This window comes from Hemitrygon akajei, chromosome 24, assembly GCF_048418815.1.
Source record: "Hemitrygon akajei chromosome 24, sHemAka1.3, whole genome shotgun sequence".
NCBI lineage: Eukaryota > Metazoa > Chordata > Chondrichthyes > Myliobatiformes > Dasyatidae > Hemitrygon > Hemitrygon akajei.
Window position 1 is genome coordinate 16,354,321 of NC_133147.1, and position 25,540 is coordinate 16,379,860.

General features: G+C 47.0%; 1 protein-coding gene across 7 annotated transcripts in view; it reads left to right on the forward strand.

Moving 5' to 3' along the window:
- luzp1 (leucine zipper protein 1) overlaps positions 1-25,540 on the forward strand; it is a 178,625-nt gene that overhangs the window by 114,145 nt on the left and 38,940 nt on the right. For all 7 annotated transcript variants that reach the window (XR_012096208.1, XM_073028400.1, XM_073028398.1 and 4 more), the window contains one exon: positions 14,380-17,528. Coding sequence is in view for 6 of the 7 variants with exons in the window: in XM_073028400.1 (XP_072884501.1) it covers positions 14,616-17,528 (2,913 nt within the window). In the remaining variant the exon portion in view is untranslated. The remainder of the gene's footprint in view (positions 1-14,379; positions 17,529-25,540) is intronic.

Sequence of the window (25,540 nt, forward strand, 5' to 3'; positions counted from 1 at the left end):
GAAGCTACCCGTAGCCTGTTGGTCCTGGCTTTAATGGTGCGGTACTGCTTGCCAGACGAAAACAGCTGAAACAGTTTACGGTTGGGGTGACTGGCGTCCCCGATGACTTCCCAGGCCTTCTTCCTGCACCTGCTGCTGTAGGTGTCCTCAATGGTTAATATGATTTGTTAACTGTCGCATAATTTGTTAACTTTGTGGCAGGAGTACAAAGGGGATCTAGTGCTTAGTGATGTAGTGTCCATTCAGAAATCAGATGGCAGAGGGGAAGAAGCTCTTCCTGAATCGTTGAGTGTGTGCCTTCAGGCTCCTGTACCTCCTCCCTGATGGGAGCAGTGAGAAGGGGGCATGTCCTGGGTGGTGGGGGGTCTTTAATGATAATATAATAAAATTCCATACACACTCTTGATACTCGGGCATTGACCCTTTCTTTGCGATTGAGTACTTGAGCTAAAATCTCAGCCACGGGGCATGAATCCGAACTATTTCCTTTCAAAATAAGACGGGATGTTCTGGAAGTGGAGAGGAGCAGAGTTCCAGTGGAAATTTTTTGAGCCAACGCTGTATAAATGGACATGCTTCAGACACTTACGCATCGTCTGTAACCATCACTGTGGAGCTGGGGCTGGTTGTATTTGCCACGTCTGAACCGGACTGAAGGGTGATCTGCCGGCCGTTCACGCTCCCTGTGAAAGTGAAACGCACTTGCTGTAATTCAACGTTGTTGAATATAAATTTGAAAGCATATCAATTACTCTTGGCCACAAGCTGCAACTTCAGATGCCAGGTCGTAAAGCAAAATTATCTGATGTTGAGATGTTACTGAAATAGGCCACGCAAAGGGTTAAACAGAAACAGATGTTGCCTTGCACTGCGCTGACAGTTTAAAAGTGATGGATGCCACATTCTGGGTCCACAGATTATTATAAATATATCTGTAATGTCAACAGCAAGTCTGAAGTGTCATAAATGGACAATTTTTCAGCATTTCGCATGTTAGAGTAGTCTGTGATTTATGGTTGCAAGTGGCAAATCGTAGTGCATCCATTTAAGTCTAAGGACGTCAATCAACCCTGTGGCGTTAACAGTGAACTCTCTTTGGACCACTTGCATAATTGTTTCCTAAGAATGCCAAGTCAGCAATGACATATCGACCTACCTTCTGCATAGCAAAGAAATTGCAGAATGCTGTTTGATTGTTGCGATGTGGGCTGGGCTTGGGGATTAGCTTGCAGGCATTTCGCCGCCAGTGCTCTGTGCGCAGTCAGTTGTTGGTGTTTCTCTCTGGGAATACTCGGGCGTATGTAGGCCCCGGTTCACCAGGAGAAGAGGGATGCTTATGTTAGAATGCTGTTCCTGGACTGCAGTTCAGCGTTCAACACCATAATGTCCCACCCAGTCTTAAAAAGAAGCCCGGAGATCTCGGCCTGCGCCCTGTTTTGTGCAGCTGGATCTTAGGCTTCCTGTCGGATTGGCAAGCGGGTGGTAAGGATGGGAAACCTCACTTCTGCCCCTCTGACTCTCAACACAGGAGACCGCCAGGGCTATGTCCTGAGCCCCCTCCTTTACCTATACACCCGCGACTGTATTGCCACGCACAGCTCCAATCTGCTGATCAGATTTACAGATGACACGACATTGATGGGCCTTATTTCCAATAATGATGAGACAGCCCACAGAGGAGAAGTCAACGTCCTGACACAGTGGTGCCGAGAAAACAGCCTCTCCCTCGGTGTTGAAAAACCGAAGGAGCTGATCATGGATTACAGGAGGAACGGAGACCGGCTCGGCCCGATCAACCTCCTGCAGTTGAGAGGGTGAGTAGTTTCAAGTTCCTCGGTATACACATCACCAACGATCTCACCTGGACTGTACATACCGGCTGTGTGGTGAAAAAAGCACAACAGCGTCTCTTCCACCTCAGATGGCTGAAGAAGTTCGGCACGATTTCGAGTCCCCAAATCCTCAGGACTTTCTACACGGGCACCATCGAGAGCATCCTGACTGACCGTGTCACCACCTGGTATTGGAACTGTACCTCTCTCAATCACAGGACTCTGCAGAGAGTAGTGCGGACAGCCCAGCTCATCTGTGGATGTGAACTGTCCTCTATTCAGGACATTTACAGCAGCAGGTGTGTAAAAAGGGCCCAGAGGATCATCAGGGACTCCAGTCACCCCAACCACAAACTGTTTCAGCTGCTTCCGTCTGGCAAACGGGACCATGGCATTAAGGCCAGGACCAACAAGCTCCAGGACAGCTTCTTTCACCAGGCCATCAGATTTATCAATACACATTGATCTGATTGTGTATCTGACTGAACACACATGGATACAAAGAGATGGTGTATACAATCTGAGTGTTTGGCAATATCCTCCCTCATTTCCCTTCCTTCTTGCTTGTATGTAGCGATGGAGACGCAATATGAAGACTTTTTTTTTACCCCCTCATGTTTGGAGATGGATGTAAAGCATAAAAAAATACCAATTCCAATTCCGATTCTTTTGTGAGGATTGACACCAGTGATGTGGTTAGTCATATTTGACAGTCTGTGGGCCTAGTAGCTGTTAGCAGTCACCATAAAGCTTCTAGATGTTGTTCTCACCTAAGAACAAAGCCAAAGAGTCTGTGTACACAGCCAAGACCAAAGTTTGAATTGGCACATAGGGGATCAACTCCGATTATATCTCACTGCCAGAAGTTCATGTCTGTGATCACAGTCCAGCAGTGGGAATTTTAAAAGTGATCTTCAAAGTTCAGAATATATTCCTTATCGAAGTATGTATATATGAAACAAGCTTGAGATTCGTCGTCTTACAGGCAGCCCCAAAACAACCCAGATTTAAAAAAGCCAGTCAGACATCTAATGTCAAGAGAGAAAATAAAATCGTGCAAACAATAAAAGTAAGCAAGTAGCATTTAGAATGAACGTGAGTCGTCCGACACAAAGCCCAGAGCAGGCCACAGCCTCGGCCTCAGTTCAGGGCAGAACTGAGTAAACATCGCGGGGCAGCGAGCAGAGCCGGTTCGACCCTTGCCTCTCGTCCCGACGCCCAGCCTTTTGAATCCACCTGGCCCAGTGTTTAAGTCATCCAACATCGGGTTGTTCCTCGCAGCAGGACCTCCTGGGCCCTGCTCACATTGTGAAAGTGAAATTAAGAGTGTAGCTTCAGATTTCTGCAGCTCCTTGATCCTAATCTATTGTTCTCTAGAATTCAAAAGATTGTTTATTGTTGATCTTCAGCACTCGAGCGTAAAGGAGAAGGAAATAATTGGTACTGTGGATCAAGAACACAATAAGCATAAAGAGACACGGTAGCATAATGGTTAGCACAACAGATTATAGTACAGGTAACCCGGGTTCAATTCCCGCCCCTGTCTGTAAGGAGTCTGTACATTCTTGTGACCACATGGTTTCTTCCTGTTGCTCTGGTTTCCTCCCACAGTCTAAAGAGGTACTGGCTGATAGGTGAATCGGTCATTGTAAATTGTTCTGTGACTATGCTCAGATCAAATCGAGCAGCATGGCTCAAAGTGCCAGAAGGACCTATTTCATGGTGTATCTCAGTAAAATAAGTTTTTTTAAAAAAGAAGGCAGTTCCTCAAGAAGGCAGCATCCATCATTAAGGACCCTCACCACCCAGGTCATGCCCTCTTAGCATTGCTACCATCAGGGAGGAGGAACAGAGGCCTGAAGATCCCTCTCCATTTTTAGAAACAGCTTCTTCCCCTGCACCATCAGATTTCCGAACAGTTCATGAACCCATGCGCACTGTTCATCTTTTGTATTGCTTATTTATTTTAAATTTTAATAGTTGCTTTTAATGCCTGGCACTGAGTTGGCCATAGAGCAAGCTGTTGCCCATGTAGTAAGCTCCCCCTCTCCATGCAACTGATGAAACCAAAGGAACGGCAGAGACTGATACAGTTTGGCACCAGGAGTTGCCAGTCCACATTGATCTCAGTGTAGGACAGCCTCAGGAACTCCAGCTCCGGATTTTTCCCTTGGGATTTACTCCTGAAGCCTTCCCCGTGAGTGGATACAGCCGCAAGACAGTGGAGGTTTGAGATCAGAGTTTTCCTTACCCTAGATGAGCTGCCAACTGCAGCTGACAAGCCCCATCTGACCTGAAGCAAATGGTGTTAAGGCGCTAGTGACCCACCTTTGCCCCTTCTGTCAGTAGAAATGGTTCCACCAGGATTAGTAGCTAAGCCACACGTGAAGGCCAGGAGCTGGACTTGGTTGTCAGAGGCTATTGGAGGCGCAAACCATTGGGAGCATTTAACACGTAGTGGGAGCTTGTCCCCCACTACCACCCCTGATATAACAATCTTTGCACTGTACTGCTGCCACAAAAAAAAGTACATATGTCAGTGATAATAAGTCTGATTCTAAAAGGTTTGATCCAAAATATTGGCTATCCATTTTCTTCCAGATTCTGCCTGAGTTCCTCCCAGCAGTTTGCTTTGTGTAGAGTTTATTTCCTTTGTCGCTTTCTGCATATTGTTTTGTGAAGGAGTAATCTTGGTAACCCAAATCGAATTACAAATGGCTAGCATCGAATACATCACAATGTTTATTGCTGATAGATTACACAGGACAATAAATATTTGGAAGTGCTGCTTCCTCAGATATTATTTTTGTTAGTGGTAGACCATTTAAAGCTGAATATAAATATAATTTCAGACTAGGGATTTGGAGAAGCAGGAAATTAACTTTTATTGAATCTAATGCATTTAGTTACATAACACTGCTGACACTTTACAATAGTTGAACTAAGCCAAAAATGGTTTGTTGATGATTTTCATTTGTACTCAGTGTCTGAGGCTTCTCGCTTAAGTGTCTGACAATAATCAGCCAACACTGATGGATTCCAGTTGCCCTGATACTGTTTCTCTATGACCGCAATGTCCTGGTGAAACTTTTCACCGTGCTCGTCACTGACGGCGCCAAGATTTGCAGGGAAGAAGTCTAGAGTCCAGAGAAGTTTTTAGTGACATGTTGCACTTCATGCTTTTGTATGCTGGATGCACGTTGTCAACCAGCTGCACGTAGTTTGATGCTCTGTAGTTACCAAGAAAATTTTCAAAAGCATCCTTGAATGCCTTCCATGCGATTTTCTCTGGTCTCACTAGAAGTTTCTAGAATTGCCTGTCAGTGATTAACTGTTTAATTTGTGGACCAACAAAATGCCTCCCTTAATCTTGGCATCAGTTATTCTGACTTGAATTATGAATTGAAATGATAAATATACAATTTTTTTTAATGGTGCGTGGTATGGAAATTTCATGGTGATTTCCCTGATCAGTAGTCCAAAGTCCACAAGATACATCCAGAATGATTCAGAAAGTAAAATCTTCATTGCCCGGTGTTACGAGTGCAAAATTCTGAGTGATTTGCAAATGAATATACAATTTAGGCAGTCCTAAGATATTTTAAAAATAAAGGCAAGTATGAAAGGGAAAGTGGCTTTGGAAATTCGTTGCTGCCAAGAACTGTTCCTTGGGAACCTGTGCCAGGTACAAAGATAAAAGCAATGTTATCTGAATGTCCTGCAACAACGCAGGAATTTCCTGCCTGTTCCTCTCTCTTCATCTCTCTTGCAGCTTGCTTTGATGTGCAGGTGCCTGTAGCTCCTTCTGAAATTTACCCTCATGCGATGTCACTGATACCAAACATTGAACACAACTCGGTGAGTCTGTGTGGCTAACGCTTAAGATTGCTTTCAAACTTCCTGCAGAGAAAGCAGCTACACCAGGCTCATCTGAAATCCAGTTCCCACAAAGTCTCTCTCCCTAAGGTAACAGCATATTAATCAACCGTTCCAGCTTTGAAAGAAAGATCTCTGTAAATATTGTTCAAAAAGTTCAAAGTAAATTTATTATCAAGGTACATATGTCACTATATACAACCCTGAGATTAATTTTCTTGTGGGCATACTCAATAAATCATAGATGCTCCTCTCATAGATGCTGTCTGGCCTGCTGAGTTCTGCCAGCATTTTGCGTTTTTATTCAATAAATCCATAATAGAATAATAACCATAATAGAGTCAATGCACAAACTTGGGTGTTCAACCATTATGCAAAGGACAACTTGCTGTGCAAATAAAAAAAGAAAGAATGAAATAATAATAATAAATAAGCAATAAATATTGAGAGTATGAGATGAAGAGTCCTTGAAAGTGAGTCCATAGGTTGTGGGAACATCTCAAGGATGGGGCAAGTGAAGTTGTCCCCTTTGGTTCAAGAGCTTGATGGTTGAGGGGTAGTAACTGCTCCTGAACCTGGTGGCGTGAGTCCTGAGGCTTCTGTACCACCTTCCTGATGGCAGCAGTGAGAAGAGAGCATGTCCTGGGTGGTGGGGGTCCCTGATGATAGATGCTGCTTTCTTGCAGCAACACTTCGTGTAGATGTGTTCAATGGTGGAGAGGGTTTTGCACATGATGGACTTGGCCGTATCCACTACTTTTGTAGGATTTTCTATTCAAGGGCATTGGTGTTTCCATACAGGCTGTAATGCAACCAGTCAATATAATCTCCACTACACATCTGTAGAAGCTCTATAAAACCCTTGTTAGATCACACTTTAAAAATTGTGCTCACTTCTGGTCTCCTCATTATAGGAAGAATCTGGAAACCTTAAAGAAGGTACAGAGGAGATTTACCAGGATGCTACCTGGATTAGAGAGCACATCTTATGAGGATAGTTTGAGTGAGCTTGGACTTTTCTCTTTGGAGCAGAAAGATGAAATAGAGATGTACGATGAATAAACCCTTCTCGGGTTTCAGCTCTGTACCCGGCTGGAAGCCCGAGGAGAGTTTTTTGGTCATAAATGCCAGAAAAGCACTAGATCCTTTTTCACTTACCTCTACAAGGTGTACAAGTTTAAGAGGGGTACTTGATAGAGGTGTAGAAGATAATCACAGGAATAGATTGAATGGATAACCGGATAACCATTTTTCCAGGCCGGAACTGGTTTTTGTGAAGGAGGCAATTTTTTTTGTGACAAACTTGTCATTATTACTCAAACATAATTTTTTTGCTATTAACATTTCCAATTGATTTATGTATTTGGACTTGACTATCCTAGCTGCCATGGTGCGATTTGGACTCATGTCACTCAGTCAAGGGTTCCTAACGTGGGTTCCATGGACCCCTCGGATAATGATAGGGGTCCGTGGTATAAAAAGGATTGGGAGCCCCTGCTCTAGATCAATGGATGTCCATTCAAGTAGTTTAACCATCATGCTGAAATACTGGATTAAGCATGCAGACACATCCTACTGAAGTATATTGGAATTAGCATCCCCTTAAATCATGGAATTACAGGATGTTGAGTATAGTAGGAGGCCAGAGAGATGTGTTGATGCCAGCTTTCTCCCCTTAACCCCTGGTTCAGAGTTCATTGCTCTGCTAAGGTTTTGCCACCACGTGTTTGTCCATTTGAAGGCCTCCACCACATACACAGGTTCCAGATTGCAGCCACACACACACACACACAGCGCAGAACTGTCCTTCATTTCCCCTTTTAATTCTATTAATTCACTTCCCCTTTATTTTATACCATAAGACATAGGGGCAGAATTAGGCCATTCATCCATCGAATTTGGTCTGCCATTCATTCATGAATGACTTATTCTCTTTCTGAACCCCATTCTGTCTTCTTCCCGCAACCTTCGGCACCCTTGCTAATCAAGAAACTATAAAATATACCCAGTGACTTGACTTCCTCAGACACCTGTGGCTATGAATTCCACAGATTCACCCGTCCCTGGCTAGAAATTCCTCCTCGCTGTTCTAAAAGGACATTTTATTCTGAAGCTATGCCTTCGTCCTGACACCCCCAATACAGTATAGAAATCACCTTCACCATGAACACTCAATCTAGGCCTTTCAGTATCCCTGTGACCTAGTCCTTGACAGCTCCACCAGTGGAAGTAGCCTCCATTATAGACAATAGACAATAGGTGCAGAAGCAGACCATTCGGCCCTTCGAGCCTGCACCGCCATTTTGAGATCATGGCTGATCATCTACTATCAATACCCGGTTCCTGCCTTGTCCCCTTATCCCTTGATTCCCCTATCCATAAGATACCTATCTAGCTCCTTCTTGAAAGAGCTCATTATCTCATTATCTACCTTGTCCACTGCCCTCCTCATTTTCTACAGTTTAATCAAATTTTGCTTCACCTTTCTCTTTTAACTAAATAGTTCCAGCCACACAGACCCCCTTGCTTATTGGTATTGACCCATGGTATAAAAAGCCCTCCATACCCCCACCGTCCATGTCCCTATCCAAACTTCTCTCAAACGTCGAAATCGAGTTCACATGCACCACTTGTGCTGGCAAATCATTCCACATTCACACCACCCTGTGGGTGAAGAAGTTTCCTCTCGTGGTCCCCTTAAACTTCACACTTGTCACCCTTTAGCCGTGATCTGGAGGTGTCGTCCCACCCAATCTCAGTGAAAAAGGCCTGCTTGCATTTACCCTGTCTATACCCCTCATAATTTTGTACACCTCTATCAAATCTCCTCTCAGTCTTCTGCATTCTGGTTGGCCGGATTTAGTATTTAAAATCAATTCTCTCTCCTGGAACCGTTGGATTTGATCCCAACCCACTGAGATTAAATGGCAGGGAAGGGGACAAGTCTGTTCCATCTCCCATTCTGGGTCTGTTGGCTGCTTGGGATGTCCTCCCAGCTGCCAAGATTCCTGCGTGTGAGTTGAGGCACATACTTGCTGATCTGATAGTGTGGTATTTTTAATCTTGAGAAACAGCTGGCGATAGACTGCAAGGCTCTAATTCTGGTATAACTCCTCCCCTCTCCCCTCCCAACCACCCTCCCCAAATTCACCACCAGAAGTAAAGCCAACTTTGGATCTGTCCAATTGGTTCGATTCCAAGCACGGATTAAATAGCTTCCGCTCACAGCCAAAGTTCAAACGTGGCAGCTTTAAGTTGTTGAATTTCACGCCATGTGTTGACTCTCAGGGAGAGAACAATGTTCGTTGTCACTTCAACCTCAGTAATTACAAACGTGTTCGTTACTACTGCACGGGACTTTATTCAATGCAAAGTCAGATGGTTGCCTCGTCTTCCCATCAATGTCGGCCCAGTCCAGTGGGATGGGAACAGTGGTAAATCTGTGGAATTTTTTTGCCACAGGCAGCTGTGGAGGCTGGGTACATTTAAGAGAGAGGTTGATAGGTTCTTGATTAGTCAGGGTGTGAAAGGTTACAGGGAGAAGACAGGAGAATGGGGTTGAGAGGGAAAATGGATCGGACATGATGAAATGGTGGAGCAGACTTGATGGGCTGAATGGCCTAATTCTGCTCCAATGATATGTGGTCTTACCTATGTGACTTAGTTTTGTGGTTGTTCTGTAAACGGAGGGATAGGTGGCATCTTACACTGAGCTGAGGGGTTTACCACTGACTGGGGGGCCGAAAACACTGAAGTTCAAAGTACATATATGTCACCCTGAGATTCATCTTGCTGGGGACATACTCAGCAAATGTGTATAATAGTGACTATAACGGGATCAATGAAAGATCAACCAGAGTGCAGAAGGCAACAAACTGTGCAAATACAAGTATAAATAAATTGCAATAAATAACAAGAACATGAGATAAAGAGTCCTTAAAGTGAGATCATTGGTTGTGGGAACATCTCAACGATGGGGCGAGTGAGTGTAGTTATCGCCTATTGTTGAAGGGCCTGATGGTTGAGGGGTAGTAACAGCGATCAGCCTCTGCCTCAAATGTACCCAAATGGCTCGCATTGGCAAGTAGGCAGCTACGTGTGGAGTCATAAAATGAGATCTGCCTGCAGCTGGGGTTCATTTCTCACTGAAGCAGCATTCATCCGGGGGGGAAACTGGCTCGCGAATGATCAATGAGCTACCAGAGCTCGGCGTTCGAGTCTACTTTCCTGGAGACTCCTGTCCCGTCCTTCAATAGCCAGGGCAGCAGGACGACCCCCGTATTGGATCCCGTAAACTAGCAAATTCAGATTCCAATACAGATTCATTTCTCACCAGTACATTGACACATACAGATAGTTGAGTTGTTTGAGTTAACAACCAGCACGTGCAAGCCATACTCAAAAGTTCAAAGTACATTTATTATCAAAGTATGTATACATTATACAACCTTGGGATTCATCTCCTTACTGGCAGCCACCAATGCAAAGAGACTCCAAGAGAACCCATTTGAAAGAAGAGACCACCGACACCCAATATGCAGAGAGGGGGAGAGAGAGAAAAGAAACACAAATTGTGCAAACGGTAAAGGTAAGCAGATAGTTTTAGAACTGGAGTTTTACCAAAGACACAAAGCCAGGCATGGCCAGAGCCACAGTTCGTCTCAAAGCCAAGTAAACATTGCGAGACCACAGGCGCGAAGCCAGGCATCACTGCAGTTCAGTGTGGAGCCACGGATCAGCGAACAGAAGCGGCCCCGACGCCCTGGCCTTTTCAATCTGGCCTGGCGTTTAGATCAACCAAACATCAGGTTGTTCCTCAGGACTGGTCCCAACCACGCAGGATTTGGCCCATACCCGACCCTTCCGATTCAGCCTGGCACTCTCGGGCCTGCAAGTGACGCTCACAAAAAAAAGTTATGTTTCTGTTTATTCAGTGATCGGCTGGGCGCCTACGGAGGAGACAGATGTGTTAGGGGCGACCTGGTAGCATAGTAGTAAGCACGGTGCTTTACGGCACGAGCAATCTCCAGCCAGGGTTCAATACCTGCTGTTTCCTGTAAGGAGTTTGTACATCCTCTCTAAGACTGTGGGGGGGGATTCCGTCCACACTATTTCCAAAAGACCTATGAGTTAGAGCTGGTAAGATGTGGGCACTGGAATCGTGGCAACGTTTGCGGGCTGCCCCCAGCACATCCACGGACTGTGTTGGTCGTTGACACAAAAGGCGCATTTCACTCTACATGTGGCAAAGAAAGCTAATCGTTGAGCACTTTAATCTGCTTTGAATTACGGACGTTATTTGAATTCTGGCTATGCTAGAATTGAAAGCAGATCTGGGACTGCGCCATATCAGAATCAGCGTTGGGTCCTCTTTGACGTGAAGTTTGTTGTTTCCTGGCAGCAGTACAGGGCAAAGTCAAGATTTATAACTTGCAGAATGAATAAATAAATAGTGCAAAAATAAAAGAAGTAATGATAGAGTGTTTGCAGGTGGCAGGGTAGAGATACGTCTCCACCAAAGGAGGTGTAAGGTGCTCCTTCCCTCCGCTGGCCTGCAGGTCACCCTTGGGCAAGGTGTAGCACCTGCTTAGCCCCCGATCAGGGTCACGTGAAGCCGTGGAAGCTGGTGGTGGATGGTCGTGTGAGCAGCTGGTGCTCATCACAAGTCCTGGGCGTATCTCCAACTCCCACCCAGAGAAGAAATTGCAGAAAAATAACGGTGGGGGTGGTACTAGTGGGATGCTTCTGAGATGGGCGTGAACTCCAACGTCCTACAAAAATATTAAATATAAGTATATTGGCTGACAGACTTGAGTGGAGCACCAACAGGCTGTGTACAAGAAGGGCCAGAGTCTCCTCTACTTCCTGAGGAGACTGAGGTCCTTTGGAGTCTGCAGGCCTCTCGTTCACATGTCCTACCACTCTGTTGTTGCCAGTTCAATCTTCTATGTGGTGGTGCGCTGGGGCAATGGCATCAACACGGGTGATGCCAACAGGCTCAATAAACTGATTGGAAAGGCTGGTTCAGTTATAGGAGTCAGAATGGACACGCTGGAGTCCGTGGTAGAACAAAGGACTCTACGGAAAATCCTGGCAATTCTGGACAATGCTTCTCGCCCTCTGCATGCCACCTTGGCTGAACAGAGGAGCACTTTCAGTAATAGACCAAGACAACTATTCTGCTCCAAAGAGCGCTGTATGAGGTCATTCTTACCCTTGGTCATTAGGCTCTATAATGAGACAACCTATAGCCGGGGAAGTGATGACCCCCCCCCCCCCCCCCCGTTAGACTGTTTGAAGTAACTTATTTTTTATTTTTTCTACTTCTCATCTAATATTTATATATCTGTGCACTTGTAATCTACTGTGACACTGTAGATTTCCTTTGGGACCAATAAAGTATCTCTCCATTGTTAAGCAGGAGTCTGGGGTGTTGTACAGGAATTCCTAAGATGGGACAAGGGTCTGGTGATCTGGAAAGGAGAGAATCATAGAAAAGCACACTGCAGAAGCAGTCCGTTCATTCCGTCTAGTCCGTGCCAGTCCATTAGACTGCCTGCTCACAGCGATCTGCACTGGGACCATTGCCCACCATATCCTTCCCATCCACGTACCTATCCAACCTCTCTTACAAACGCTGAAATCGAGCTTGCATGGACCACTCGCTTGTTCCACAGTCTCGCGACCCTCTGAGTGAAGGAGTTTTCACTTCTGGGGGAAACCGGTGATGTGAAATATAAGAAAGTTGTGGCATAAGCGCGGAGAAAGGATGACAATGTAGTAATTGGATTAAATATTTAACTGAGGCTCGTTAGCCTCTACACACGTTTGGCAATTTAGTGTAGGGGTGACGAACCGTGCCCTCCAAGTCAACTAAAAAAGCGCGCGCGCACACGGATGCACACACGCACACACACACGCGCGCCTGTGTAAAAGGTGAGTTCCGTAGGAGGCCCAGCCGATTCACCGTGTGATCAATCGGCCGCGCACGTACCTGCCACGTCCTCGCAATTGATCCGATAAGGTTCAAAAGTCAAAACTAAATCCAAACGGAAGTGTAGGAAAGGAGGTCCAGCCGGACAGTAGTGTTTGTGTGTGGGTGGGTGGTGGGGGGTGTAATTTGCTGTCTCGGTGGGAGTTGAGAAGAGTTCCCAACCTGGGGTCCCCTTGCTTAATGGTATTGGTCCATGGTTTAAAAAAAGTTTGGGAACCCCTGAACACAAACACAGATAAGGATACGCTGTGGAAAACAAAAGAGAGTGTGCTTCTAGGGTCCATGCAGACTGGAAGCACGGATGCCAGTATATATCCATTGGGCTGAATGGCCTACCTCTAGGCTGTAGATGCAGTATAATACTGAATTCCAATCACACTGATGTGCATTACAATGAACTTTAATAATTCTTAAGGTTTTATTGTATGTTTTTTTTCCAACAAGTAACACAATTTTGTCAGGTAACATAAACCTCACTTAAAGAAAATACGCTGCTAGTTTTGATTGTTATACGTAGTTGAATCCAGGAAATATATTCACCTACAAAGATATTTTTGAGCCCAGCATCCTTTATTCTTTCATTCCAGATCAGGCTTTAGAACAGAGAGTCATAGAAAAGTACAGCACAGAAACAGGCCCTTCGGCCCATCTAGTCCATGCCGAACCATTTTAACTGCCCACTCCCATTGATCTCCATACCCTTACCACCCACGTACCCACCCAAACTTCTCTTAAACGTTGAAAATGTTGACATGGTTAACTTTACCTGGGAGTTCTCAGGATCCATGATTGTAAATTTCCTGGAAACGGTGTCGACTGTTTATTGAAAACAGAACGGTACAGCACAGGAATAGGCCCTTGGGCCCACGGTGTTGTGCCAAAATAAACTAGCAATTAAACCCCCTACACAATGTCCATATTCCTCCATATGTCTTTCTAAAAGTCAGTTAAAACACCTCTGTCATATTTGTCTCCTGTGGCAGCATGTTCCATGTACCTGCCATTCAGTACAACACAAAACCTGCCTCGTGAACCTCCTTTGAATTTTCTCACTCTCACCATAAATCAGATGTTCTCAAGCTGTGGTCCACGAAACCCTTGCTTAATGGTTTTGATCCATGGCATATAAAAGGTTGGATGATATCATCTAGTATTAGACATTTCAGCCTTTGGAGAAAGAAGCTGTCTACTCAATCTGTGTCTCTCATAACCTTAAACCTCTATCTCAGGGGTTCCCAGCCTGGGGTTCACGGACCTCTCGCTTAATGGTCCATGGCAAAAATAAGAAAGGCGGGGGGAGCCCTGCTCCAGCAGATCTCACCTTGGCCTCCGCTGCTCCAGAAATAAAATCAACCCAAGTTTGCCCTGCCCCACCTTGAGTACATTGCCTACTAATTCAGGCAGCATCCTGGTAGACCTTCTGCCTCCCTCCAAAGGCTCAGCATCCTTCCCATAACTGGGAGGTGACCGGAACTGAATGCAGTACTCTGGGTGTGGCACTAGCCTGTGATTTATAAAGCTGCAACAGAACTTCCCAGAGGAAATTGGTAAAAGTTTGTCTTTCTCAGGATTATGTTAAGAAATGTTGCTCCTGACTGAAGTAACATCCAGTTAACAAAAACTCTTTGCAACGCCTTGACAAGAATTCTGATGTGTCTTTTTTTTCTCTCTTTCCAGGTTAAAATGCTTTTGATGCTACAAGAAGCTTTTCAGACTCAAAGGCGTAAAAGGTTTGGAACAAAACAGGTGAAAATCGTGCTGGCGCCATTTTCAACACTTGGGATATAAAGCCAGAAGAGGCGACCGATAAATGCCCAGAGAAGTGGGGAAAGGCTTTTGGACAGAGAGATAAGTTATTTTGCAACCTAGCTAATCCCTCCCCAGTCTGAACTTGGCCTTTAGAAGGGGGAGTAATGACTGACATGATGAACCTCAAGGAGACGTCAACTCGTCAGCTGAGGCTTAAGCTGGCCAGTTTGGCACGGCGGGTGGATGAACTGGAGGAAGCCACTCGAAGCCTCCATCGGATGGAGGATGAGATTATGGACCTGCAGGACAAGGTCATTCAGGGCGAGGGCAGCAACTCCAGCCTCCTGTCCGAGGTGGACGTCCTACGCAAGCGTGTCCTCGCCGTCGAGGGGAAGGACGAGGAGGTGCGGAAGGCCGAGGACATGTGCAGGAACTTGAAGGAGAAGCTGGAGGCGGAGGTCAGGCTGAGCAAGGACCTCAAGGAGGAGATTGAGAAGCTGCAGGACAGGATGGCAGAGCTGGAGAAGCTGGAGGAGGCGTTTAACAGGAGCAAATCGGACTGCACGCAGCTGGGCCTGAGCCTGAACGAGGAGAAAAACCTGACCAGGAAGCTGACGTCCGAGCTGGAGCTGCTCCGCGGCAGGGTCAAAGAGCTGGAGTCCTCGGAGAACCGACTCGACAAAACGGAAAAATCCATTATCGAGGAACTGGAGAAGTTAAAGTCTCTAACCGTCATCCTGGCCGAGGAGAGGAAGAGCATGAGTGAGACGCTCCAAGAGAACGAGCAAGTTATACAGGACCTGACAATGAAATTGGAAATGAATAACAGATTAAACACGGTGGATCACAGCAAGAACTCCTCGAACCTTCGGACGAACGTCAACGAGAAGACGTACGGTTATTCAGGGGACCGAGGTGATCTCAGGATAGAGGAGAAAATGACCTCTGGCCTCTCTTCCAAAGGGACCTTGGGAAAGGGAGGGTTGGACGCTCTGACTATAACACACAACGTAGAGCTCAGAAACAAAGAGACCCAGGGAGGCCAGGAGGACAACAAGATTAAGGATCTCACTCAAGAAATAGAAAGGTTGAAGAAGCGCCTCACCTTCCTCGAGATGGTGGAGGAGGACCTGAAGAAGACCGAGGCGAAGCACAACGAGCTGCAGGAGAAGTACCTCAACGAGCAGTCACTGGCCAAACTGCTGGGCAGCCAGATCGAGGAGCTGAAGCAGCAGATGACGAGGGAGAAAACCCTGAGGAACGGCGAGACCCCGCAGCAGGAGACGCGCATCAGGTCCCGGCAGGACAAACCAAAGTACAGGGGCATCGCAGCGGAGCCGCAGGTCCCGAAAGAGAAACCTCAGGAGGTTTCGTCACAGCCAAGGTCCCAGAGGGAGAAACCGAGGAACCGAGACTTGTTGCTGGAGGACAGCAGCACGGTAAAGAGCTATAGGCGCCCCCTCAGTCCCAGTACTGGTAGACGCTTTCAACGGTCATCTTCAAACCCAAGGGTCACAGCTCCCAGTGAGAAGAAGACCGAGGAGAAGGCTTCTGCACCCTGCTCCGAACAGAAGGATCAGGAGCTGCACTTGGAGAAAAGCAGGAAGATGAGGGAGCCTCCGTCAGTGCTGAGTCGCTACCCTCCTGCGGCCAACGAGTCCAGTGTGAAGAGACCCTGGGGTGCTCAGAGTAAGCAGAGCGTCAATGGACCCAAGAGCAAACCGGATAGAGATGACGGGGAGCTGGAGCACTCTGCCCTCTCGGACAGACAGAGAAAGACGCTGAACTATTCAGAAGTCCCCGAGAGCGAGAAACCGGCGTGTCAGAACGACGTCAATGGCTCGGGTGAAGAGCTGTTATCCACCAGTGCTCCCCCTGCCCTTCAGAATGGAACGATGGCCTCGTACAGGAACCTCTCGGCCTCCCCGCCTTCCTACAACGAAGCCAAGAACTCCTTCGTGGTCGAGTTCGAGGTGCCCCTGGCCACCGACCAGGAGTCCAAGCCGGCGGAGAAACCCCAGTCCGACCCGGGGGTGGCGTCGGGAGGCTCGCCAGCGACGGCAAGGCCCCGGCGGTCGAAGTACCTGCATTCCTCGAGGTCCCAGGACCTGGGGCTGGAGTACACAGCCGTGAAGTGCTGCCCGGAGGAAGACCCCCTCAGGTACAAGCGCGCCGAAGCGGCCACGGCGGAAGACGCGGCCGCGAGCCAGAGGGCGGGCCCGGAGCTGAAGAGAGTGTGCAGCCCTCGCGAAGGCCTGCGGTCCAAAGCGATCATTAAGCCGGCCATCATCGCCATCGACAAGAAGGAAGTGATGACGGCTGGGGGGGAGGCGGGCGCGGGGGAGCAGCGGCTCTCCCCCAAAGCGGCGCCGAATAAAGTAACCAGCAGCATTATGATACTTCCGTCGGAGTTGTCGTCCCAGAGGGGAGCCGCGGCGCCAAAGGAGAGGCACACCTGCACTAGCAACATCACCATCGGCTCCAGTGACGTGTCCGTCCAGAGGAGCAACATCAGCATCCCGTACGAGATATCCATCTGCCGGAGCGACATCGTGATGAAGCCCACGGAGTCGGACAGCAGCGAGGAGGACGAGACGGAGTCCGTGTCCGGGATCTCCGTCGGCAGCGGAGTCACGGCGAGGTCTTCCGAGGCGGCAGACGACGGCGGCGGCTGCAACAGCAACAGCGTCGCGTCCTACAGGTCGAGGAGGAGCCGGCTGGAGATGAGGAACACCGACCCGGCGGAGAGGGGCGCCTGGAGGAGCGGCCGCGCGGAGCTCCTGAGCGAGCCCGCCAGGCTGGAGGGGGAGCTGGGCCTGGACTACTCCCGGCTGGCCGCCCGCAGGGCGAGTCGCCAGGGCGAGGCGGCCGAGCGCGGCGGCAATGGGGCCGCGTCCGAGGGGCAGGCCACGAGGCCGAGCAATGGCTCGCACGCTTCGGACGCCATGGAGTTCCGGAGGGGCGCCGCGACGGATCCCAGCCGGAGTTACGTCAGCGTGGCGGAAACGGTGACCCGAAGGAAGCAGAGTGTTTCAGTGGCGTCCAAAGTGGCCGACTGGAACAACAGCTGTTCTCAGGTAAGTCTGCTTCACAATGCCGTGCTTTTATAACAAGATGTTGGGCGATACCTCTCCACTCTCATAAGAAGTAGGAGCAGAAATAGGCCATCTGACCCAATGAGCCTGCTCCATCGTTCACCGATCTGCCTTTTCACCTTAATTCCCCAACTATGCAATAATCCATCCAACCTTATCTGAAATATACTTACTGAGGTAGCCTCCACTGCTTCATGGGGCAGAGAATTCCACAGATTCACTACTCTTTGGGAAAAGCAGTTTCTCCTCATCTCCATCCTAAATCTACTCACCCGAATTTTGAGGTTATGCCCCCGAGTTCTAGTCTCACCCACCAGTGGAAACAACTTTTCTGCCTCTATCTTATCCATCCCTTTCATAATTTTATATGCTTCTATAAGATCTCCTCTCATTCTTCTGAATTCCAGCAAGTACAATCCCAGGCATCTCAAATTTCTCCTCATGGTCTAACCCCCTCATATCTGGAATCAACCCGGTAAGCCTCCTCTACACCGCCTCCAAAGCCAGTATATCCTTCCTCAAGTAAGGAGACATAGAAACATAGAAAATCTACAGCACAGTACAGGCCCTTCAGCCCACAAAGTTGTGCCAAACATATCCTTACCTTATGTAATGCCCACGCTATCGGCTGATGTATGTCTAGGGGAAAATTCGTCTACCCGCCAAACCGTGTCTCCCGTATGCATGGATGCTGTGTAATGCACACTGATACAAACTCGCACACACAATATCAGACCGTGCACCATGTACAGTTACAAAATACACTTTATAAATCTTACTAGAACTAGGTAGTTAATAGCGATACAATATAGACGAAAGAAAAGGAAGAAAAGGCACCAAAACTTATCAGAGTTCAGTCCATTCGTGCACAACCGTTGGAGCTCAACTATCGAAGTCTTCAGTCCACTATTCGATCTTCTCCGACCTCCTCGACCCGCCAACTGGGACCAACCTCGGTGGTCGACTAGAGTGCATCCCGCACCGTCCTCCTTCTTCACGATCTCCCCTTCGACCTCCTCAAAAGTCCACGCAACACTAGCTTACAGACCCACAAGAAAGAATAACATCTATCCCAATTGGTTAACAGATGAATACAATTCTCGTTATCAGTAATTATAACCCAAACAAGCTGCGAGAGAAAGCACTCTCTCACCAGTTACCACAACGAAGAAGTATTCTTACTTTAAACATAACAAGAAGCCATTTTAATTAACATATGCAGTGACATAAAAAAGAAACCCCTTACACTTAGAAATTACCTAGGGTTACCCATAGCCCTCTGTTTTTTTGAGCTTCATGCACCTATCCAGGAGTCTCTTAAAAGACCCTATCGTACCATAGGAATTGTTCTCTATGTGTCTTTCTTATCTACTTGTCCTTCCCCACTAATCTCCCTCCTGTCACTTACCCCTGCAAGCACGACCTGCCCATACACCTCCATTCAGGTGAGGCAACAGTATACCTGTGAGGGGACGGGGTCTTCTTCCATTGTGTCCACTACTTTTGGTGCAGCCTCCTCTACATCCGGTGAGACCCAACACAGATTGGGAAGCCGCCTTTATCGAGCACCTTTGCCACAAAGCACCGGATCTCCCATTTCAGTTCTACTTCCCTTCTGTTCCATTCCAACACTAGAACTGGGAGATGGCCTCCTCTACTCCCACAGTGAGGCCAAGCTCAAGTTGGAGCAGTAACATCTCATATTCCGCCTGGGCAGCCTCCAACCCGATGGCATGAGCATCGATTTCTCTAACTTGAGATCATCAAAAATGCCACGGATTTATGGCGGGGCGTCAAAGTTCAATTCTGACGTCATCTGTAAGGAGTCTGTCCGTCCTCCCCTTGGAAAGTGTGGATTTTCTCCGGGTCCTCCCACAGTCCAAAGATGTACTGGTTTCGTAGGTTAATCGGTCATTGCAAATTGTCCTGTTGTTAAATTGGGGTTTTCAGGGCGGTGAGGCTCGAAGGGCCTGTTCCATGCTATATCTCTTAATAAAAGTAAATAAAAATCATAAAAAAGAAACCATTACCTCTCACCCTTTCCCTCTTTGTCCATTCCCCATTCTGGTTAACGTCCCTGTGTCATAGACAGAGATTGTTTCCCGTAGTAGGTAAATCTAAAGGACAGGTATAAGGGGAGACGGAGCATGTTTAAAGGGGATTTGAGGGGTAATTTTTTCATACGTAGTGTAGTTGGTATCTGGTACAGGGGAAGGTGCAGAAGGCAGAAACAGTGACAATTTTTAAGAGGCCTCTGGACATATACCTTGATGAGCGGGGCACGGACATGAATTAATCATGGGGGGGGGTGATTATTTGAAGTCCAAGTTACAAGTTTAATTTGCCATTCAACCATACACATGCATACAGCTAAATGAAACAGCATTCCCTCTGCTTGTCTGTAAGGAGTTTTCCCGTTCTCTCCGTGACCGCGTGGGTTTCCTCCGGGTGCTCCGGTTCCCTCCCACGGTCCAAAGACCGGTTGGGCAGGTTAATTGTTCAAACCAGAGCGACACAACATCTTCACGAAAATGGTTCCGTTGGGTGTCTCTCACGTTGGGTTTAGTGGGAACGCGGATGGGATTAAGTGGGTTAAGAAACAGTTATGAGACCCCTCCCCCCCCCCCCCCCGGTGTGACACTATAACACCTCTCACAGGGTTGTTCTCCAGATGCAAAGGTTCCTTTAACAAAAGAAAACATACATTCCGTGACCACTTTATTAGAGACCCCTAATAGACCACCTCCATGATCTTCCGCTGCTGTAGCCCATCCATTTCAAGTTTTGGCGTGTTGTGCGTTCAGGGATGCTCTTCTGCATGCTGTAACGTGAGGTTATTTGAGTTACTGTCGCCTTCCTGTCAGCTTGAACCAGTCTGGCCGTTCTCCTCTGACCTCTCTCATTAACGAGGCATTTTCGCCCACAGAACTGCCACTCACTGGATGTTTATTGTTTTTCACACCCTTCTCTGTAAGTACTGTTGTGAGTGAAAATCCCAGGAAATCAGCAGTTTCTGAGATACTTAAACCAGCCTGTCTGGCACCAGCAGTCAAAGTCACTTAGATCACATTTCTTCCCCGTTCTATGTTTGGTCTGAACAGCAACTGAACCTCTTGACCTTGTCTGCATGCTTTCATGATTGGCTGCTTAGATATTTGCATTAACCTAATAAAAGTGGCCAAGATATCTACTTAGGAGATTAACATACATCATTCTTCACTGTTCAAAATTGAACTTAGTGCATCCAGGAAAAATGTTCCACAAATTTCTCAAGCAATTTGTGGAACTATGTCTGCTGGATGAAACTCGGCAATTAGTGAAGAGAAGGGGGGGGGGGGGGAAGAAGTAAATATGGAATTTTAATTATTCCAGCAGTGCCAAGATCAATATTATTCTTAATATTATCATTCATCATGGTCTGGCTAACTCTGAGAGAAAAAAACAAATTCCCTCATCAGAGCCTTCCCACAGGACATATTGAAGCAGAAATGTTTCCACGTTCATACGGACAAGGTGCATGCAGCTCTGGCTCACTGTCGTCTCACCTCCGCCACAACCTGGTACCTTTCCAGGCTTCCCCCCCCCCTCCTCCGACAAGCAGACATTCCCTCCAACCCTCTACTGATCCTTTTCTGTCCCTTTTCCATTTCGTTGTGCAAAGGGAGGAGGTTTGGGGCTGATGTTCCGTTCTGTTAGTCTTTTTTTTTCGAGTGGGGTTGTTTTGACGGTCGACGTTCTCATTCCGTCTTGTGTGAAGGGTGGGGCGGTTTGTTGGCTGACGATCGGGGTGCCATTCTTTTTTTTTGTGCAGGGAAGGGTGGGGGGGGGGGGGGGGCTTGATGTTTCTCTCCTGAACAACGTTCATGTTCTTTCTCTTCGTTTCGTGGCTATCTGGAGAAGGTGAATTTCAGAATTGTAACCTGGATACCTGCTTTGAAAATAAATGAGCCCCTTTAAAAGTTTTTGAATCTTTGATCCAGCCACCTTCCCCCAAACATCCACCAAACTTCCTGGTGCTAAACTTTGACAGATACCTGACGTGATCATTGATGCTGAGAGGTTGTCCATTTGCAAAGAACAAATTGCAAAGGGAGCCTGTCATTTAAAAAAACAAGGTACTTTGAAGTGTCTTCTCCGAGGGGGTGGTGAATACTTGGAATTTTCCGCTCCAGAGGGGGGAGTAAGCCAAAAGCCCTTGTGCGGTGAACAAAACACAAACCCATTGGCGCTTGCGGAGGTACCATTGAATCTGTGAACCGAGGTTTGAAACACTCTGCACAGGAGAAAACTGTTGCCCTTTACCCCTTCATGAACTCTTTTTCCCTGGGCCTGCTTCACTCCTGAATTCTCACAGTCCTGACCTCGACTTTGACCTGGATATTTATCTACACCTGGGATATTGGATGTCTCCAAAGGAAGTGTAAGGCGCTCCTTCCCTCTGCTAGCTCGTAGATCACCCTAGGGCAAGGTGTAGCACCTGCTTAGCCCCCTCCCTCCCCCCATCAGGGTCATGGGAGCAGGTGGTTGTATGAGCAGTTGATGCATATCACAGCTCCTGGTTACGCGACCACTGGCGCCAGGTAGACAATCTTGAAGAGTATTGATGATGGCTGGGGATCACCTGTCTTGTAAAGACCCTGCCCAGAAGAAGGCACAAAGGCAAACCACTTCTGTAGAAAAACTTGCCAAGAACAGATCACCCATGTCATACGACACGGTACATAACGAACGAAAGCTTTGTCCACACAGACCGCCTAATCTTTTTTTTTAAAGCTGCAGATGCCAGAAATCTGAAATAAAAACAGACAATGCTGGAAGCACTCAACAAGTCAGGCAGCATCTGTGGAGAGAGTAACAGATCAAAGACCCTTTGACCATGATTGTTCTGGGAAAATTTTTCTGCAGAAGTGGTTCGCTATTGTCTTCTTCTGGGCAGTGCCTTTACCAGACGGATGACCCCAGCCATTATCAGTGCTCTTCAGAGATTGTCTGCCTGGTGGCAGTGGGCGCATAACCAGGACGTAATACGCACCAGCTTCTCGTACAAACATCTACCACCAGCTCCCATGGCTTCATGTGACTGATCAGTGGAGGTGAGGGGGAGCTAATCAGGTGCTCCACCTTGCCCAAGAGTGACCTACAGTCTAGCAGAGGGAAGGAGCGCCTTACACCTCCTTTGGTAGAGACATATCTCCACCCCAGTACCCAATTTCACAGTAGTTCAACAATTGGATGGACCATCATCTTAAGACTGCTTATAAGTTTGGTAGAATCGTCTCCTTCGTTGCACTGATCTGCTGCCTTCACCTTTGCCCTCCCGCCCAGCGTGGCCTTTACTTTGCAACGTTTGCCACTCTTCAGACCACACAGAACGTCTGACCATAAAGGGGAACTAAATCACTGAGACAAAATCCTCCCTCCGCCCCTGTACTCCAGCCAAAGTCCCTGGCAATAGAAAATGCACATTCTTAAAACTCGGAGCTCTGCGAGAATCCATAAAGCCAGTAAGTGGATCCGGCCCGCTCCCTCCCGCTGTTTCTTTCCCGCAGAGACAGAGAGGCACAGACTAGAGCAATCACTACAGCACTGCCACATCATTGTGCACTTTGGCCTAGTAAACAAACTCAGTCTAATTAAGGGGAGTTTTTAATGTGAGTTTGGATTCTTCTGCTCTCTCTTGGGTCTCTGGTGCTGCTGTGTGGACAGTTTGACCCATGGAAAGGTCATCTGAGTTTCTCTCTGTCCATTTAAGCAGGCAAAAAGCCAGGTAGGCTGTACCGTACATACAAATCACCTACCTGATATTCCTGGGTGTATAGATGAAAGTTCAAGGTAAATTTTATTATCAAAGTATATGTTTGTCACCGTTTTCAACCCTGAGATCTATTTCCTTGAGTGGCCTACTCAGTAAATCTATTGAATGATAACCATAATAGAATCAGTGAAGTCCTCCCAACTTGGACGTTCAACCAGAGTGCACAAGAAATATAAAGAAAAGAAATAATAATACTAATAAATGAATAGCAACTAATATTGAGAACATGAGGTGAAGATTCCTTGAAAGTGAGTCCATGGGTTGTGAGAACATTTCAATGATGGGGTAAGTGAAGTTATCCCCTTTTGCTCAAGAGCTTGATGGTTGAGGGGTAGTAACTGTTCTTGAACCCGGTGGTGCAAGGCCTGAGGCTCCTGGACCTTCTTCCTGACGGCAGCAGCGAGAAGAGAGCGTGTCCTGGGTGGTGGGGGTCCCTGATGATAGATACTGCTTTCCTGTGACAGCGTTTTGTGTGGAGGTGCTCATTCATGGGGAAGGTTTTATCTGTGATGGACTGGGCCGTATCCACTAGCTTTGGCAGGAATTTCCATTCAAGGGCATTGGTGCTTCCATACCGGGCTGTGATGCAGCCAGTCAATATACTCTCCACCACACATCTATAGAAGTTTGTTACAGAAGATTAGAATAGAACCAGAAATAGATTATATACCTCGAGCACCCTTGCCCACTCAGACCTCTTATCTTTCTATATCTAAAGTTATTTGACTAGGTAAATAGGGTTGTGAAGAGTATAAAGTCCATCATGGGGTAAAGCCCTCCCCACCATTGAGCACATCAGAACGGAGCATTATCACGGGAAGGCAGCATTTATTATCAGGGACCCCCACCACCCAGGTCATGCTGTCTTCTCACTGCTGCCATCAAGAGGAGGGTACAAGAGCCTCAGGGCTCACACCACCTGGTTTGGGAACAGTCAGCCATCAGGCTCTTGAACCAAACTTCACTCAACTTCACTTGCCCCATCATTGAAATGATCTCACAACCTATGGATTCATTTTTAAGGACTCTTCATCTCAAGTTCTCAATATTTATTGCTTAGTTACTTGTTATTTTTTAAATTTATTTATTTTTGTATTTGCACAATTTGTTGTCTTTTGCAAACTGGTTGTCCACCCTGTTGGTGTGGTCTTTCATTGAATCCATTATGGTTATTGGATTTATTGAGTTTTCCTGCAAGAAAATGAATCTCAGGTTTGGATATGGTGATAATAAATTTAGTTTGAAAGAAATAATGATTACTTTGGATCTGATGCAGCACAAAAATAGGACTAAGATAAAGGACACAATAATAATTTTTAAAACTATAATAAATATAAATACATAAGATAGCTTGTATACATAGACGGATTGTGTGTGCATAAAGTGGCATTAGGCATAAAAGTGTCTAAGTAAGGTGGCTGACAGGAAATGATAAAGTTGTGGTGGTATAGTTGTAGAGGGCTGGGTTAATGGGCGGAGGTGATGATCAGTCTTACTGCTTGCGGAAAGTAACTGCTTTTGAGTTGGTGCATCTGGCGCGGAAGCTACGCAACCGCCTCCCTAATGGGGGTGGGACAAACAGTCCATGAGCAGGGTGGGTGGGATCCTTCATGACGTTACTGGCCCTTTTCCAGCACCTTTCTGTATGTACTGTATGCTCTTGGTGGCGGGTAGGCTGGTGCCAGTGATGTGTTGGGCAGTTTTGACCACCCGTTATAGACCCTGCCTGTCGGCCACAGTGCAGTTTCTGTACCGTGCAGTGATGCAGCTCGTCAGGATGCTCTCCACTGTAGAATGACATGAGTATGATGTGCATACCAGCTCTTTTCAGCCTCTTCGGAAAGTAGACGTGTTTCACAGGATAGCTCCTTAAATCTCAAATCGATCCAGAGAGTCCAGCCTATGTTGTCTCCAACAACTACATTTTTAGAGCAGTAAAACCAATCCAGCACATGGCACTTGCAGTGTGTTCAAAGAAATTTGATTACCAAAGTACCTATGTATATATCAAAGCCACATCCATCATCAAAGATCCTCACCACCTAGACCATGCCCTTTCCTCTCTGCTTCCATCGGGTAGAAAGTACAAGAGCCTCAGATCTCGCACACCAGGTTCAGGAACAGTTACTACCCCTCAATGGAGGGGTTCTTGAACAAAGGGGGTAACTACACTCACTTG